The sequence below is a fragment of the Saccostrea echinata genome, unplaced genomic scaffold, assembly GCF_033153115.1.
Source record: "Saccostrea echinata isolate AGI-Se365-2 ecotype Australia unplaced genomic scaffold, CSIRO_AGI_Sech_v1 ptg000030l, whole genome shotgun sequence".
Classification (NCBI taxonomy): domain Eukaryota; kingdom Metazoa; phylum Mollusca; class Bivalvia; order Ostreida; family Ostreidae; genus Saccostrea; species Saccostrea echinata.
In genome coordinates, this window is record NW_026889779.1 from 17,971,130 (window position 1) to 17,988,864 (window position 17,735).

Below are 17,735 nucleotides of genomic sequence, written 5' to 3' on the forward strand. Positions count from 1 at the left end.
AACTAGTTACTCATTTATAGCTAAAGCATTTTTTCTAATATCAGATATTTGACATAAAAATGAAGATAATATTTTAAGAACCCTTTTACAACTGGTTTTCATCAATAACTTTAACAAATTGTCATTATTATGGATTGTTTGGTTGAAATTAGGTAAAGTAGATAATTTTGTTTTTAATATTTTTCTCTGTGCTTCATATTTCGGACAGAGCAAAATGATTTTCATCCTCAATATCAAGGTTTTGACACACTTTACACAACCTATCATTTTATTAATATATATTTTTTTATATAACTGCATGAACTCGCAATTGTAATTTTATTTTATTTTTTTTTATTTTGATAAACTGATGGCATTAATTGGCACGAAACATCCCGGTGCGAACCATGCACTGGCGCGAAACATCCCGTTACACCCGCTGGGTAAATCTGGTTCTCTCAACGGTCTTCGGATTACGGTTTTCTATTGACATTCTTCATATATAACTGCTTATAGTCCATAAATGCCACCATTCGTAACATTTATGATATTTTTAAACATATGTGAATTTAGTTAAGCTTAATGAATGTACCTGAAATGTATGAAACACATTTGTTGAGCGAAGCGAAGAATATCAACAAAAAACATTAATCCGAGAGAGTCGGCTGTCGGCAGTATTAGTTTTACCGCCTGCCGTCCGAATTTCCGGATCAGTGACCGTCGATGAGAACATGGGAGATTCATCGAAAGCCTCTGGTTCACGTTTACCATCACCATTCTCACCCCCTTCAGAACCACGAATTCGAAAAAGGAGAGGATCAAGCAAAAGCTCTGGAGCTTATGAAAGCGACGAAAGTTACAGCTCCCGACCGAAACTTGGGAGGTATGGTGGAGATCATGTTTCAAATTGGAATACTTTTCAGTTAGAATCGTTTGGAATCTTTTATGATGTAAAAGCAACAGAACTGTCTGAGTTATATAAATCAGCCCTGGAAAAGATGTATTCGTGGGCAGTCGGGAATACTGCTTTTTTGACTAAACTTCTTCAGATAAAGGAAGTTCTGATTGAATCAACGAAAAAATGCATGCATAGCTTAGATGTTGATGAAGAATTTGAAATGGAAAACTTGCGTTTACCGGGTATAATAGAAGAAACCGAAAAATGTATGCAGGCAATGGCAAAAATTAAAGAGGAAATGTCACTGAAATTTGGATCTGCAGCATCATCAGATAATCTTTCCCGGTAATATTTCATTTACCAGTTTACAAAAAATAATTTAAAAAATATTTCGAATTAAAGCACTCAGATTGTTATGCCAAGAAGTGTGTTTATGCTTAGAGTTATACAATGTAAAAACTTAAATCAGGGCCAATTTTATAATATAATGAATAAGGAATATCTTCTTTATATACATTTCCATCTTCGCTAGCCAAGGGTGACGATCCGCTCCTCTCCTCTTTTCACGTGAAAAGAGGAGAGGAGTGGATCGTCACCCTTGGCTAGCGAAGATGATACATTTCAAAATTCTAATTCCCTCTTTTTAAACAAATAACTTTTATCCTCTTCACAAGGAGGAGTAACTTGCCCTCTCTCTAGGGCAAGTTAAACATTTGAAGTTATAAGTAAATATGAATAGGAGAAGCAAAGGTGTGCGATATTGGCAATATATCGATATATTGCAATATTACACGCAGCGATAATATATTGCAATATATTTTTTCAATACCGACCAGTATTGACGATACATGCTACCAGAAGAACCATATAAACACTAAATAATGGTGTATGTGAATTCAGAACTTGGCCTCTATGAAGTTTTTTAATGTTTTTTTTTTTTAGCTCAACAGAGTCAAAGGCTCAAGTGAGGTTTCTGATCAAAATTTGTCCGTTATTTGTCGTCATTGTCGTAAACTTTTCACATTTTAACCTTCTTTTCCAGAACCACTGGGCCAATTTCAACCGAACTTGCCACAAAATACCCTTGGGTGAAGGGGATTCAAGTTTGTTCAAATGAAGGGGCACACCAAGGGGAGATAATTAAGAATTAACGAAAATTTAATGGCATCTTTAAAAAATATTCTTCTTAAGAACCACTAGGCAAGAAAACATGAAACTTAAGTGGCAGCAACCTCAGGTAGTGTAGATTCAATTATGTTCAAATCATGACCCCCGAGGGCCAAAATGGGTGATAAAAGTTTTACATAGGAATATATATAGGGGAAAAAGTTTTAAAAAAATCTTCTCTAGAACAGTAAAGGCATGAATAGTTATATTTATGTGGCAACATCCTCAGATAGTGAACATCACTACAGTATCAAATTTGCAGGTCTTATCTTATTGCTACTTTGTAGAAAATTTCTAATACTCACAGTCTTCATGAAAACTCACTAGCCCGATGCCCGAGGCTAGTTAAAATTGGTCTGGGCTAGTAAAAATTGTCTCAGAACTAGCCGACGGGCTAGTGAATTTCCCAGTTCTGCTTTTAAATTCCCAACCAATGAACTCCATTCCGCTGCGTATGGTGACCATGGTAAATACATGCAGATATCCCATTACATTATTTCAGATTACTCAATTAACTGAAGTGTGAATGTTTACATGATTATCAAAAGTACATTTACAGTGTATCTGAAAAATTTAAATTTAGAAAAAAATTAACTAAAGTCACTGTCACTTCCTCTTGGAATAGCAAGTTCAGTGATCAGAAAAGAGGATAATATATACTACCTTGTGTGAAAATAAGGTATAGCAAGTTTGTTTACTGGAATTAAATTCAACCTTATTTTCAATGATTAAATTGATTTATATATAAGACTCGAGAAGAAAATGCAGAAAGAGAGAATAAGCAGTAGAAATATGAAGAGATGACTAATTCATTATGAAATTTAAATGAAATAAAACAAAGTAACAGTAATTTTGAAATTTCATTTATTTTTTCTGGGCTAGTAAAATTTTCTTTGGGCAATTAAAAATGTCAATTCCACTAGTTCTACTGGCTAGTGTCTCAGAAAAGTTTTCGTTAAGACTGTACGGGTGCACGATGTTTCGGGACCCCGACGTTTCGAGACCTGACAAATACGACGTTTCGGGACTAGCAGCAAGACGGTTCGGGACTTGGGTAAAGACGATTCGGGACTTGGGTTAATTTCTTCGGGATCTCAACAAATTATTTTATTATGGTGATAAAGCATATTATTCTAAGTACACACAGCATGTAATATTTCAAGCTTAATCTGAATTTTAATTTTTATATATAATAAAAGTTGTCATAAAGATATACTTCATTGTTTTATTCATAACAGATGAATAAGAATAAAACTTTACTATATCCATTTTTATTTCTTATCAAATTTTTGTTTTTATTTATTTTTTTCAAAGGGGGGGGGGGGGGGCAAATTGAATCTTTTAAGGATGATGAAATATATTTTAAAATATTCAAGTGATCTCCAGCTACCGTCAAAAATATTTTTTTAAAAACATGTCAGTAAATTGTTAAAACAACAACTAGGATCAGAAACACATATCCCGACTGATACGGTACATAGGGAGGTGTTACATGAATAAAGACGCCGCCGGTAATGGGAACTAAATAGATTGTATGGTTTCTTTGAAATTGTTTTAAGAAAATAAAAATATGGAAAAAATATTATTGTTCGTGTTTTTTTTAGTTCACCTGAGCCGAAGGCTCAAGTGAGCTTTTCTGATGGAAATTTGTCTGTTGTCTGTCGGCGTTGTCGTCAGCATCGTCGTCGTCGTTGTAAACTTTTCACAATGTCATCTTTTTCTCCAGAACCACTGGGCCAATTTCAACCAAACTTGCCACAAAGCATCCATGGGTGAAGGGGATTCAAGTTTCTTCAAATGAAGGGCCACACCCTCTTTCAAGGGGAGATAATAGAGAATTGGTGAAAAATTAATAGCATCTTTTAAAAATCTTCTTCTCAAGAACCACAGGGCCAGGAAATATGAAACTCATGTGGAAGCATCCTCAGGTAGTGTAGATTCAATTTGTTCAAATCATGACCCCCGGGGGTAGGGCGGGGCCACAATGGAGGATCAAAGTTTTACATAGAAATATATAGGAAAATATCTTCTTCTGAAGAACTGCAAAGCCATGATAAGTCATTTTGATATGGAAGGATCCACAGGTAGTGTAAATTCAATTTTGTTCAAATCATGACCCAAGGGGTAGGGCGGGGCCACAATGGAGGATCAAAGTTTTACATAGAAAAATATAGGAAAAATCTTTAAAAATCTTCTTCTCAAGAACAGCGAAGCCATGTGAGTCATATTTATATGGAAGCATCCTCAGGTAGTGTAGATTCAAGTTTGTTCAAATCATGACCACCGGGGGTAGGGCAGGGCCACAATGGAGGATCAAAGTTTTACATAGAAATATATAGGAAAAATCTTTAAAAATCTTCTTCTCAAGAACAGCAAAGCCATGATGAGTCATAATTTATATGGAAGCATCCTCAGGTAGTGTAGATTCAAATTTGTTCAAATCATGACACCCGGGGGTAGGGCAGGGCCACAATGGAGGATCAAAGTTTTACATTGAAATATATAGGAAAAATCTTTAAAAATCTTCTTCTCAAGAACAGCAAAGCCATGATGAGTCATATTTATATGGAAGCATCCTCAGGTAGTGTAGATTCAAGTTTGTTCAAATCATGACACCCGGGGGTAGGGCGGGGCTACACTGAAGGATCAAAGTTTTACTTAGAAATATATAGGAAAAATCTTTAAAAAATCTTCTTCTCAGGAACAGCAAAGCCCTGATGGGTCATATTTTTGTGGTAGCATCCTCAGGTAGTGTAGATTCTATTTGTTCAATTCATGACCCCCGGGGGTTAGGGTGGGGCCACAATGGAGGATCAAATGACGTAGTCTTTTTTTTTTAAATCTTGAATGTCTTAAATAGAAACATATAGGAAAATATCTTCTTCTGAAGAACTGCAAAGCCATGATAAGTCATTTTGATATGGAAGCATCCTCAGGTAGTGTAAATTCAATTTTGTTCAAATGATGACCCTGGGGGTAGGGTGGGGCCCAATGGGGGATTGAAAATTTCACATTGGAACATATAGGAAAATTTCTTCTTCTCAAGAAGAAATCATGTTTAGTCATTTTGATATGGAAGCATCCTCAGGTAGTGTAAATTCAATTTTGTTCAATTTTGATGACCCCTGGGGCAGTGGCGGATCCAGGAATTTCATAACGGGAGGGGGGGAGTGGAGGCAGTGGGTGTGGAGGCTGCATTGAAGCCCCCAGTGGGTCTAGAGCAAGGCCTTGGTGAGGGTCTGGGAAGCTGACAAATTCTTACAAAGAAGAGATGTTTTTCCTTGATTTTAGGATAATGGACATGTTCAACATAGTTCTACATAAAAAAAATTCAAAAGGGGGGGGGGGGGGCACACGCCCGGCGCGCTAGCCTTGGATCCGTCTTTGAGGGGGTAGGTCGGGGTCCAATGGGGGATCGAAAGTTTTACATAAGAACCTATAGGAAAAAAATATTTCTTCTCAAGAACAGAAAAACTATGTATAGTCATATTGATATGGAAGCATCCTCAGATGTGTAGATTCAATTTTGTTCAAATGATGACCCATGGGATAGGAAGGAGCCACAATGGGGGATCAAAGTTTTACAAAGGAATATATGGGAAATTTTTTTTAAAACATTCTCAAGTACAACAAAGCCATTTGTTAAATTGACATGGAAGGTAGTTTAAAATTCAAGTTCACATTTATCTTTAGACAATTGGGGCATTTCAAAAAATGCAGAAATGTAACCAAATTTTAGATTTTCTTGGAGGACTAAAGGCAAGGATTTTCTACACCAAGAATTATACAGATACACATGGTCTGACTTTCTCGAGCACAGGCTTTTACCCATTGTACTCACTTAGAGTTGTTATTGTTCTTATTAATATATAAAATTCATGAACTTTGCAAAGATGAAGATCCTGTGAATGTATTTAATTATACCTCTTGATGTGCTGTTTTCTATAATTTGTTATTAATAAGATTCATTAAATTAGTTTGAATAGGAATCATACAGTATATAGTAATATAATTTATAATTACTGGTCAAAGATTTGACATTATCCTGATATAATTTTGTTAAATTTTATATATTTACATTTGCAAATGTTTTCTCCTATATAACACTAAATGAGCTATTGTTTTTAAAACTGTTATATACAGGTTGGTCACATGACTACAAATTCATTGTTAAGTCATAAACGGTCGACATAATTTCACAGTGACGTCATAAGTGGTTGACATGTTCAACTCATTTAATTTATACCATTAAGGTTTGAAAAAGTAAATCATTTCATGAGTTTAAAAATATAATACGCAGATATTTGCTGTAAATCAGTCACAAATGTAAATATAAGTAATAAGGTACATTCATGTATCATTTTTAGGTCACCTGAGTCACTCAGGTGACCTATTGCTATCTGTTTTCATCCGTCGTGCGCCGTGCGTTAACATTTGAACATTTCTTCTCTGAAACCACTGAACCAATTTCAACCAATTTTGGCATATAGCATCTATGGGCAATAGGGGAACAAAAATTGTGAATTTCATGGTCCCTGCCCTCCTGGGGCCTGAGGGGTGGGGCTAAAACCATCAAAATTAATGCAGTCTTTAAAAATCTTCTTCTTTACTCCTGGACATCAAGCAGTCAAACTGCTGGCATGATTGTAATAAGCAGTGAGCTCTCTACCAAAATTGTGAAATTCATGGCCCCAGGGTCAAGGGTTCTGGTGTTAGGGCGGGGCTCTATTGATCATACAGTGAAAATGCATTTATTCTTTGAAAATCTTCTTCTCTGTACCTGGGTATTTAACAGAAAAACTAAGTTCATGGTTATGACGAGCAGGAGTGCCTTTTCTAAAATTGTGAAATTCATGGCCCATGGGTCAGGGGTTCTGGTATTAGGGTGGGGATCTATTGGTATAAAGTGAAAATGCATTTATTCTTTGAAAATCTTCTTCTCTGCACCTGGTTAAGTAGCAGAAAAACCAAGTGCATGGTTATGATGAGCAAGGATGCCTTTTCTAAAATTGTGAAATTCATGGCCCCAGGGTCAGAGGTTCTGATGTTAGGGCAGGGCTGTGTTGATCATATAGTGAAAAAGCATTAATTGTTTGAAAATCTTTTTCTCTGCACCTGGGTACATAACAGACAAAGTTCATGGTTATGATGAGCAGGGGTGCCTCTTGCAAAATTTTGAAATTCAGGACCCGAGGGTCTAGGATTGTGGTGTTAGGGTGGGACTCTACTGATCATATAGAGAAAATGCATGAATTAAAAAAAAAATATTATGTTCCTGGGCATTTAGCAGGCAAACCAAGTAGTACTCCATAGTTTTAATGAGCAAGGGTGTTTTTACCAGATTTGTGAAATAAATGACCTTGGTCAGGGTTGTTGTGTTAGGGCTGGGCTCTTTTATTTTTACTCTACTTTGCGAGAAGTTATTCCCCTTTGATCATTCACCTGTGTGAACCCGTATTTTACATCCCAATAAAACTCAAGAAATGATACCTTATTTCTTAAATAAAAGATACTTAGACATCCCAGAAGAAATGCAGACAAGGAGAAAACTAATATCTTTCCTCAATTTCAACCCAAGGAAAAGTCATTGAATCTTGCATTTCATACTGTATTTACTTGTACATGACAATGTAAAATGATTTTATTTTTTATAGGGACCTTTATAGCATTTGGTTTACTGGGATTTCGGAGTATGTTCAGTATTATTCTGACTTGATAAAAGAATTAAATTCTGAAGGAAGAGGTGGAGTGGAAGGCCAATTCAGTCAGCTTCTAACATTCTTTAGCAAGATATTCCTGATGAACCCTACGTGAGTTTATTTTATGCTTGCCCTTCCTCTTTGAACAAGTTTCAGCTTCTTTTCTGGAACTGCTTAACCAATTTCAATATTAAATTTGGAATATAGAATCTATTTGCAGAAGGATAACAAAAGTTGTGAGTTTTTGGTCTCTACTTCCCTCCCCCAACCTCTCCCAGGGACCTGAAGAGTGGGGCTAAAACAATCAAAATTAATGCAATCTTCAAAAATCATCTTTACCCCTGGACATTGATATGTGATATTTACCTCTGTATTTCATATGATTAAAGTGTTTCAATAATCCTTACTTGAAATAATAATTGCACAGGTAATTATTGAAGAGCAGAGTATATGTGCGTGTCTCTGATTTTTTTTTCTGGTAAGTTTTTTTTACTTCAAAAATAACTTAGAAAATAATCATTCAGCTGATAAGTACCACATGTCAAGATTATGTGTGGCAAAAACGATTATTGTAACAAAAATTCTAAACTTGAATAAACACTAATAAAATCGAAAGTTCTGTAAGTTTTGGACAATTGGTGGATGCTTTATATAGGTTGAATGGCTCATTTTAGCCCAAATTTAAAAAAAAATCCTTAGATAGGGCATTTCGGAGTGATGATTTTTGTTGACTTCTAACGTTTCCAATATGTATCCGAATCACGCAAAAATATTAAATCACGGTATTTCCCGTGACATGATTATATTGAGATGGTTACGTGTATGTTGTATTTGTGATTAACATTTAAATTTGTTTATTTTCTTCGATTTATAATAACCTTCTTGAATTTGTGTTATAGGTCCTACCCTGTTTTTCCGACTAGTCTGTATCAAAGTTGTCATTTTCGTCTGTCGTGCGTCGGTCGTAAACTTCTGAACATTTTCAGCTTCTTCTCTGGAACTGCTGAGCCATTTTCAACCAAATTTGGTACAGTAAAACTTGTTGAATCCGGATGTTGTGCATTCCGGCATGTTGTTCAGTCCGGCGTAATATTTTAGTCCCTTGAATTTTCTTTATATTTTTTGTTTAATAAATGTTGTGCAATCCGGATCTTGCCTATTCTGTAAAACGGCCACTGTTTAAAGAACTAACTGCTCATAATTAGTACAAATTATCTCCTCTAATCCGGCCACTTATTTTTACCTGTGCCCGCTGGTCAATAGAGAAGTCTCGTATGGGGTAATTATTGTCCCGTTAATGATCTATCCTGTATCGACAGTTTAGATTTTAACAAAATTGATTTTAAAAAAATCATCAATGGCTCAAGTACGGCGAGGAAACTCGCAAAGTGATGGTGATAGTTTCGTGTAGCATGTCTGTAGAAAAACGTGGAGACATTCATGACCTCCTTTCTACTTTCGTTTTGCGTGCACGACGTGCAATGCGAATTACTTCCCTTTGTGTCGCTAGTATACAACGACCATAACGACAGAAGATTTTGGTCCACTAATCATTATAACATTTGGAATAAACAAATACTGTGTCTAAATATTCATTTTAAAAGAAAGAAATCAATAAGGAATCGGTAACTAACAAAATAATATTTACAGCTACGATGAGGTTTTGAAGCGTATTTAAAACATTAAACGATTTTCAAATTTACTGAATGTCCAATAGATATAAAACTTAAACAAAAATGAAAATTCTGAAGGACAGAGTTCAAAAGAAACAAAATAGACGATTTTTTCAAGTGAAACGTAAAAAATGACACATTTGATCATTTACCACTCTTTGTTTATATCTATGTAATTCTTAATTTGCTCTAACAGTTCAATTTTCTCCAATCCGGATGTTGTCTAATCCGGCGAAAAAAATTGGAACCAATGGTCGTCGGATTAGACAAGTTTTACTGTATATAGCATCCATGGCTGAAGGGGAACAAAAATTATGAATTTCATGGTCAGGGGCCTGAGGGGTGGGGCTAAAACCATCAAAATTAATGCAGTCTTTAAAAATCTTCTTCTTTACTCCTTGACATCAAGCAGTCAAACTGCTGGCATGATTGTAATAAGCATTGAGCCCTCTACCAAAATTGTGAAATTCATGGCCCCAGGGGGAAGGGTTCTGGTGTTAGGGTGGGGCTCTATTGATCATATACTGAAAATGCATTTATTCTTTGAAAATCTTCTTCTCTCCCCCTGTATATTTAGAAGACAAACTAAATGCATGGTTATGATAAGTAAGGGTGCCTCTTCCAAAATTGTGAAATTCATGGCCCCTGGGTCAGAGGTTCTGGTGTTAGGATGGGGCTCTATTGATCATATAGTGAAAATGCATGATTTCTTTAAAAATCTTCTTCTCTGCACCAGGGTATCAATCAAACAAACTAAGTGCACTGTTATAATGAGCAAGGGTGCTTCTTCCAAAATTGTGAATTTCATGACCCCTACCTAGGTCAGGGGTTCTGGTGTTAGCGTGTAGCTCTATTGATCATATAGTGAAAATGCATTATTTCTTTTAAAATCTTCTTTTCTGCTCCTTGGTATTAAGCAAACAAACTAAGTACACAGTTATATTGAGCAAGGGTGTCTCTTCCAAAATTGTGAATTTCATGATCCCTGGGTCAGGGGTTCTGGTGTTAGGACATGGCTCTATTGATCATATAGTGAAAATGCATTATTTCTTTTAAAATCTTCTTCTCTGCACTGGGGTATCAATCAAACAAACTAAGTGCATTGTTATATTGAGCAAGGGTGTCTCTTCCAAAATTATGAATGTCATGAACCCTGGGTCAAGGGTTCTGGTGTTAGGGTGGGGGTCTATTGATCATATACCAAAAATGCATTTATACTTTGAAAATCTTCTTCTCTGCTCCTGGGTATTTAGCAGATAAATTAAGGTTATGGTTATGATTTGCAAGGGTTTGTCATCCAAAATTGTGAATTTCATGACCCCGGGTCAGGGGTTCTGGTGTTAGGGCTTGGCTCTAATGATTGTATAGTGAAAATGCATTTATTCTTTGAAAATCTTTCTGCTCTTGGGTATTTAGCAGATAAACTAAGTACATGTTTATGATAAGCAAGGGTGCCTCCTCCAAATTGTGAAATTCATAGCCCCTGGGTCAGAGGTTCTGATGTTAGGCCAGTAGGTTTGGGGCTCTATTGATCATGTTGTGAAATTGAATGAATATTTTAAAAATCTTCTCAGCCCCTGGTTACTTAGAAGACAAAATAATTGCATGGTTATGATGAACAAGGATGCATCTTCCAAAATTGTGAAATTCATGGCCCCTGGGATAGAAATTCTGGTGGTGCATTATGTCTTTGAAATCAAAATGCATTAATTCTTTGGAAAACTTCTCTGCTCCTGGGCATCTAGGAGGCAAACAGAGAACAGAGTTATAATGAGCAAGGGTATTTTTAGCAGATTTGTGAAATTATGGATCCTTAACAGTGTTGTATTTTACTCAGGTGAACGTTAAGCCCTTGAGCCTCTTGTTGAAAATAAAAAATACATGCATATCAATCAGTCAGGGGTGAGACTGAAATCCGTCATTTCTGAAAAATGATGGATAATCGTCATATTTACTAACTACGTATTTTCGTCATTTTTGTCAATATGACTTACTATCGTCATATTTTCTTTTTCAACTTAATTCTTCTATCCTGGTTACATAAAAGCGAAATTTGAATTCACCGCTGAAAGAAGAGTGTTTACGCAAGTTTCATTTCATCCGGGTCACTAATTACTGCCGACCACGTGCGTTAGAACATCAACATGGAAGGTGAAAGTTATTATTTAGCGGTAAAATGTCGAATTTTGGTAGAACTAATTCGCCATTTTTACATGGCTTTTAAACCTATAAAAACATATAGTACACCGTCTGGAAGAATACGTACTTGTAGAGAAAAGTCTCGACAAAAAGTTAAAGCCATAAAAAAGTAGTGCGCCCCGTAAAACAAGCGAGATATTTCAGTGCGCCCAGACCCTCCATTTTGAAAAAAGACGGCATATCGTCATTTTCGTCTTCTTTCCTATTTAATGCAATTAAATTGAAAAATAACTCTTCCACTCTTATTTTTGCTTGGGAAATTTGTACTGTCGACATAACCAGTATTGTAGTCAACTGTATTAGAGAAATGAAGTTTGTTTACGATGTTTTTTGTCCTTTTTTCGGTTGGTGGATCTAACATTTTTCAAAGAGAGGTAACTCGGTATTCTAGAAACACTCTAAATTTTTATGACTGTTTTTCGTCATTTTCTTAAAAATGACGAGTTTAAGTCATAATAAAAATTTTATTTTATGACTAAAAATCGTCATTTTAAAAATGACGGATTTCAGTATCACCCCTGACTGTCAATTATAAGAATTTACAGTAAATAATTCTGATGACTGCTATTTTTGTTTTGTTCCCCTCTCAAGGGTTTTGCTAAAACATGCAAATTACTAATCAGTAAACACAGTCATACATAATACATATGTAATCTTATGTTCATGTTAAACTTGCAAGTAATATTTTTTTCATTTAAGATTAATTTAAGAGCTTTCACAACTTAACAGTCGTCATGAGTAGCGCTGTTTTAACAGTATGTTCAATGATGTGTAACACTAATAGCCTACTACCACATGTGCACACCTGTTGATCATGCCTGCAGGCGGTTGTAAAATTACAGGTTCTTAACACCTTTTGTGTACACAGTGTGTATAATCCTCTGTCCATCAAACAATGAAAATTCTGATGTTATGTTTGTTTTGCTTAGAACCTATTTTTGGACATTGGACACAAGTTCAGAAATAAAACCATGTAATACTCAGTAAAATGTGACAAAAGTATCCTGGCGTTTCAGTTATTAAGTATGGTACCTTAAATATGTTTCGATAGGCAGTGAAGAAATTTGCTGAACATTTCGTTTTAGTATTTCTGTGAGAAAATGAAAAAAAATCATTCTATGTTTATTTCATTTATTTGTATTTATTTCATTAATTTGTAGTTTATAATGCATTTTAAATGCAAAACAAGACTTTATATTTCTTTTTCATTAGCTTACGATAACTGCTTACAGCGTGTCTGCTGGTAATATCAGTATTTACAATGTCCATATGATTGCAGTTTTACATTTAATGAACGATGGCTACTTCCAACATCACATATGGGAAACGCGCAAATGTTGAGTATCGTCATAATCGTGACAAGACATAATAATTTATGAGGTGAATAAATAAATTTTATTTTGTACGTCTGTGCATATTTAATGGTATTACTTATAAGATGTTAATGAAATATTTCTTTTCTATCGTTTTTAGCTCACCTTGAGTTGGGGGAGCTTATGTAATACCCTCGGCGTCCCAGGTTAAGGTTTTTGGAGCAGTTTTCCTTTCAAGTACTTCTATGGCCTATATTAGTCAGAGATGCATAGAGGATGCTTCTAGTGTGTTTTATTGTACCAGTCAAGGTTTCAGATGCTGCAATTTCAGCTAAAGAATGACCAGGTTATTGTTTTAAGGCAGGTTAAAGTTTTTGGAGCAGGTTAAAGTTTTTGGAGCAGGTCTCATTTCCAAGTAACTATAAGCCCTATATTGACCAAACTTGCATGGATGATACATCTAAGGATGCACACTACTGAACTTGCTTCGGATGCTGGATCTGACCTACATTTTCCAGATGAGTGACTAGGTTAAGTTTTTGGAGTAGATCTCATTTCCAAGTAACTATAAGCCCTATATTGACCAAACTTGCATGGATGATACATCTAAGCATGCACACTACTGGACTTGCTTCGGATGCTGGATCTGACCTATATTTTCTGGATGATTGACCAGGTTAAGGTTTTTGGAGCAGATCTCATTTCCAAGTAAATATAAACCCTATATTGACCAAACTTGCATGGATGATACATCTAAGGATGCACACTACTGGACTTGCTTTGGATGCTGAATCTGACCTATATTTTATGGATGCGTGACCAGGTTAAAGTTTTTAGAGCAGATGTCATTTCCAAGTATCTATAAATCCTATATTGACCAAACTTGCATGGATGATACATCTAAGGATGTACACTACTGGATTTGCTTTGGATGCTGGATCTGACCTACATTTTCCGGATGAGTGACTAGGTTAAAGTTTTTGGAGTAGATCTCATTTCCAAGTAACTATAAGCCCTATATTGACCAAACTTGCATGGATGATACATCTAAGGATTCACACTACTGGACTTGCTTCGGATGCTGGATCTGACCTATATTTTCTGGATGAGTGACCAGGTTAAAGTTTTTGGAGCAGATCTCATTTCCAAGTAACTATAAGGCCTATCTGAACCAAACTTGCATCAAGGGATGAACAATCTCAAAACTTGCTTTGGATGCTAGATTTGACTTACATTTTCTGGATGAGTGACTAGTTTTAAGTTTTCAGATAAGTCTATTCCCAAGTAACTGCAAGCCCTATCAGACCAATATTGCATAAATGTTGCATCTAGGGATGCACACTCCTAGATTATTAGTTTAGTGTGGGACTTTGCCTTACTTAAAGACAACATTCGTTGAGGTGAGCTCTGTAATCTCTGATTACCTATGTTTTAATTGTTAAATAATCTGAAATATCAGAAAAATGCACTACTTTGCTTGAAATTTACGTTATTTTAATCATTTTGGGGAAAATTTTCTTAAATTTTAGTCTTAGAAAGGTCGGTCTGTTAAATAGGGTGAGACCAGCGCCTCAGAGAAAAAAAGTATCGACCTATCGTCCAAAAAATACGGTATATACATCTAGGCAAGTTATGAAAATTCATTCCTTATTATATCTAAGGTAACCTAGTATCACAGTAGTCTATTATATAAATAGTGCACGTTTTTGAGGGTAACAGTTGAAATTGACACCCCAAGGAAAACCATTGTCAACCGACGCGTCAGCGGAGGTTGACAATGGTTTTCCGAGAGGTGTCAATTTCAACTGTTACCCTCAAAAACGTGCACTATTTATTTTATTATACTGAATGTCTTATTGATTTCGGATTTCATAAAAAAAATTCAGCGATCGTTGTTAAGTTCACGCTTAGAAAGCTTTCAAACTCCCTGCTTCTATTTTTCTCAATAAGAGATTTACAAACCTCTTTATTGTTTGTTTGCTACTAAAAAGGTCCTTTATCATCTAAAGTTTGCACTCACAAGGATGTTTTGTCTGTCGTTTGTTGTTTTCAAGTAAGCTACAGCGGATGCAAGCTTTTATTGACTTTGTTTATTCGGCTTCTGTCAAACGCACAACCGACGTTTTGAGAATTCTACGGTGAACCGTACATGCATGATTTGATCGCATGTGACATTTTCCTAATGTTACCCATTGTCAAGTGTGTTGCTAACGCTTAGGGTAATATTAAGGATTGTTAGATGCGTCTAAACCAATCAGATTTTAGTATTTAACATGAAAGTATAATAATAATACATATTTCCCCAGCATAATTAGGCTTTTGAACTGTAACTTATAGAATGTACATTTTTTTCAAGAGTTTGTTGAATGCTTAGCACGAACATGTGAACCTAGATTTTTTTTTAATGAGATATCAGCTGAATATTACCGTAAATCTGGAAATGTTTACATCGATTTATTTTTGCGAATCTGGGTAAAAAGTCTGTTGATTAAATTTTATGCTTAAAATTTTTGCGAATCATTATTTGAACTAAAATATAAAAAGTTCTTAAAATTTTCTTAAATGTTTGTAAGTTATGCATGTACATACAATAAATTACGAATAAACGTACAATATTAAACTACGCCAACGTTCAATAATCAGATAAAAATATAAGAGAAGATAAATCATCCAAAGTGTTGAAAGTTTTCATAACATTTTCATAAAACACATATGTACATAAAATATATATAACAATGTAATTTTTAAGTAATCTTTAGATAAAAACATTTTTTATAGTTGATCTATTTTTTGCGAATGCAATGCATGCGCAAATTTGCTAAAAATTTATCTACAGCAAAAATTCCAAATTTATGGTATTTCTTTTTTAACAAAAATACTAAAAGAAAATGGTATTTTTGTAATGAAGTAAGTGAGTTAAATCAAATTTTGCAGGAGAGGAGATGCTTCACAAAAAGTGCAAATGACGCTTAATGGGATAGAAACAACTAGTGTTCCAGATCTAAGATACAGCATGCAGGGAGATCTGTCTGTTGGAAATATAGCATCTCTTGTGACAGTGGCTGTTGGAGAGGTTGGTATGAAAGTTCTAAGTGTTATCTGTTAATGATTAAAATTTTGAATATTGTATACTGTAAACAATTTCATTTGGCTGTGTATTCTGTCTGGTGCCTTTCGTGGAAGAACGCTTCTGCTAAATCAAGTTCATTATTAAACATCTTTTATGTATATATCTATATGAAGCACATTCAGAAATGTTCCATTTATCAAAAATGCTAGTACAATTTCAAGAACTTCCCAAGTCTGTTTTTATGCCCTGAGGTGGAAGAGCAGGGGGCATTTTAGTTTTGTCCTGTATGGCAATCTGTCATTCTGTATTTCTGCTATAAATTAACCTTCCTAAAAAAAATGTAGAGACTTTGTATTTGACAGCATTTTAGAAATATGTCAGAGCATTTAATATTTTTCATTAAATTTTAACTTACCCATTTTCCTGAAAAAAAATTAAAATTTAATGGATTGGGTTCGATATTTTGGAAGGATGTTCTAGAAATAGTGTTTGCATTATTTAGAGACTCCACGTGTGGTTAAGTTCAGTCATGTCGTAAACCTAAGGTTATGGTCACATAATACAAATGGTAAGATTTGAATCATTATTTATCTCATTATTTATCTTGCTTCTGTGGATGGTCTTTGTTGTTGTTCAGTGTATATTGAAATGTTGTACATCAATCATAACTACTCAGCCATTTCTGTGAACGATCAATAAATATTTATGACATTGGTAGATGGTGACAAATTATTGTACATGACTATTTTATTATAATATATTAAGGGATGGACATTTCACATTAATATTGTTAAGAAGACAGTAATTAGTAATATTTGTATATGTTCTGTTATATCCCTCTATAAACCTGTATCTAGCAGCTGCAGTCCTAACTCCATGAATGCAATATGCACAGGGTGTATCATTTCGAACATTAAGAAATGCTATACACAACTAGAAACTCATTGCGAGCAATGAGAGGTCTTCCGTCCGATTCTGAAAATAAAAACGAAAATTCAAGCTGAAAAAGTGATAAAAGAAATTCAGACACTCTGGAGATTTAACCCTGGTTGTCAGCATGAAAATCCAACATGCTAACCATTAACCATTCACTTTTTTGCATCACTTTCTGTCACGACCAGAAGGAACGGCGATACAAGGTTTTCTCATGATTCAAATAAACTGATGACTGACTATCATTCCTGAAAGTTTTAGACCTCAGTCATTTACTGTTGCCGAGCAATATTGTGAGAACAAATTGTAATTTTGAGGACAGGTAAACACACGACCGGAAGTGAATTTATAAAGAACTCTTACTTTTCTCTAGACATTTGCAGTATTTACAACATACATAAAATTATTTCAAGTACTTAATCGATAAGCAATATTTATGAGGAAGTTAAATATAAAAATAACGTAGTTAATCTCCTAAAACCAGAGGTTGACGTTTTTCTAACATATTTCAAAACAGCGAAAGAGATGCAATAAAGTGATGTAAGTTTAAATTTAAAAAAGAAAAGTTAAAATTTCTAATTTCTTTGATCACTTCCTGTGACAAGCGGAAGTGACGACTGACGCATTTAACCCAAATGGTTTTGCTTACTCCTCAAGGTCTATTACTCATTATACCCCCCACAAACGAAGTTTAGGGGGGGTATATTGGAATCACCATGTCTGTCTGTCTGTCCGTCTGTCTGTAGACAAGATTTTGTCCAGAGCATTTCTTGGAAACTATTGCATAGATTTGTCTAAAAATTT

The 17,735-nt window shown here is 34.9% G+C and overlaps 1 protein-coding gene across 1 annotated transcript in view; it reads left to right on the top strand.

Annotated features, from left to right (window-relative positions):
• The first annotated feature begins 702 nt into the window (after positions 1 to 702).
• The window catches only part of LOC133197456 (uncharacterized), a 47,505-nt gene continuing 30,472 nt past the window's right edge, over positions 703 to 17,735 (top strand). The window contains exons 1-3 of the mRNA XM_061333511.1: positions 703 to 1,222; positions 7,699 to 7,854; positions 15,863 to 16,001. Coding sequence (XP_061189495.1) covers positions 711 to 1,222; positions 7,699 to 7,854; positions 15,863 to 16,001 — 807 coding nt within the window. The 5' untranslated portion in view covers positions 703 to 710. The remainder of the gene's footprint in view (positions 1,223 to 7,698; positions 7,855 to 15,862; positions 16,002 to 17,735) is intronic.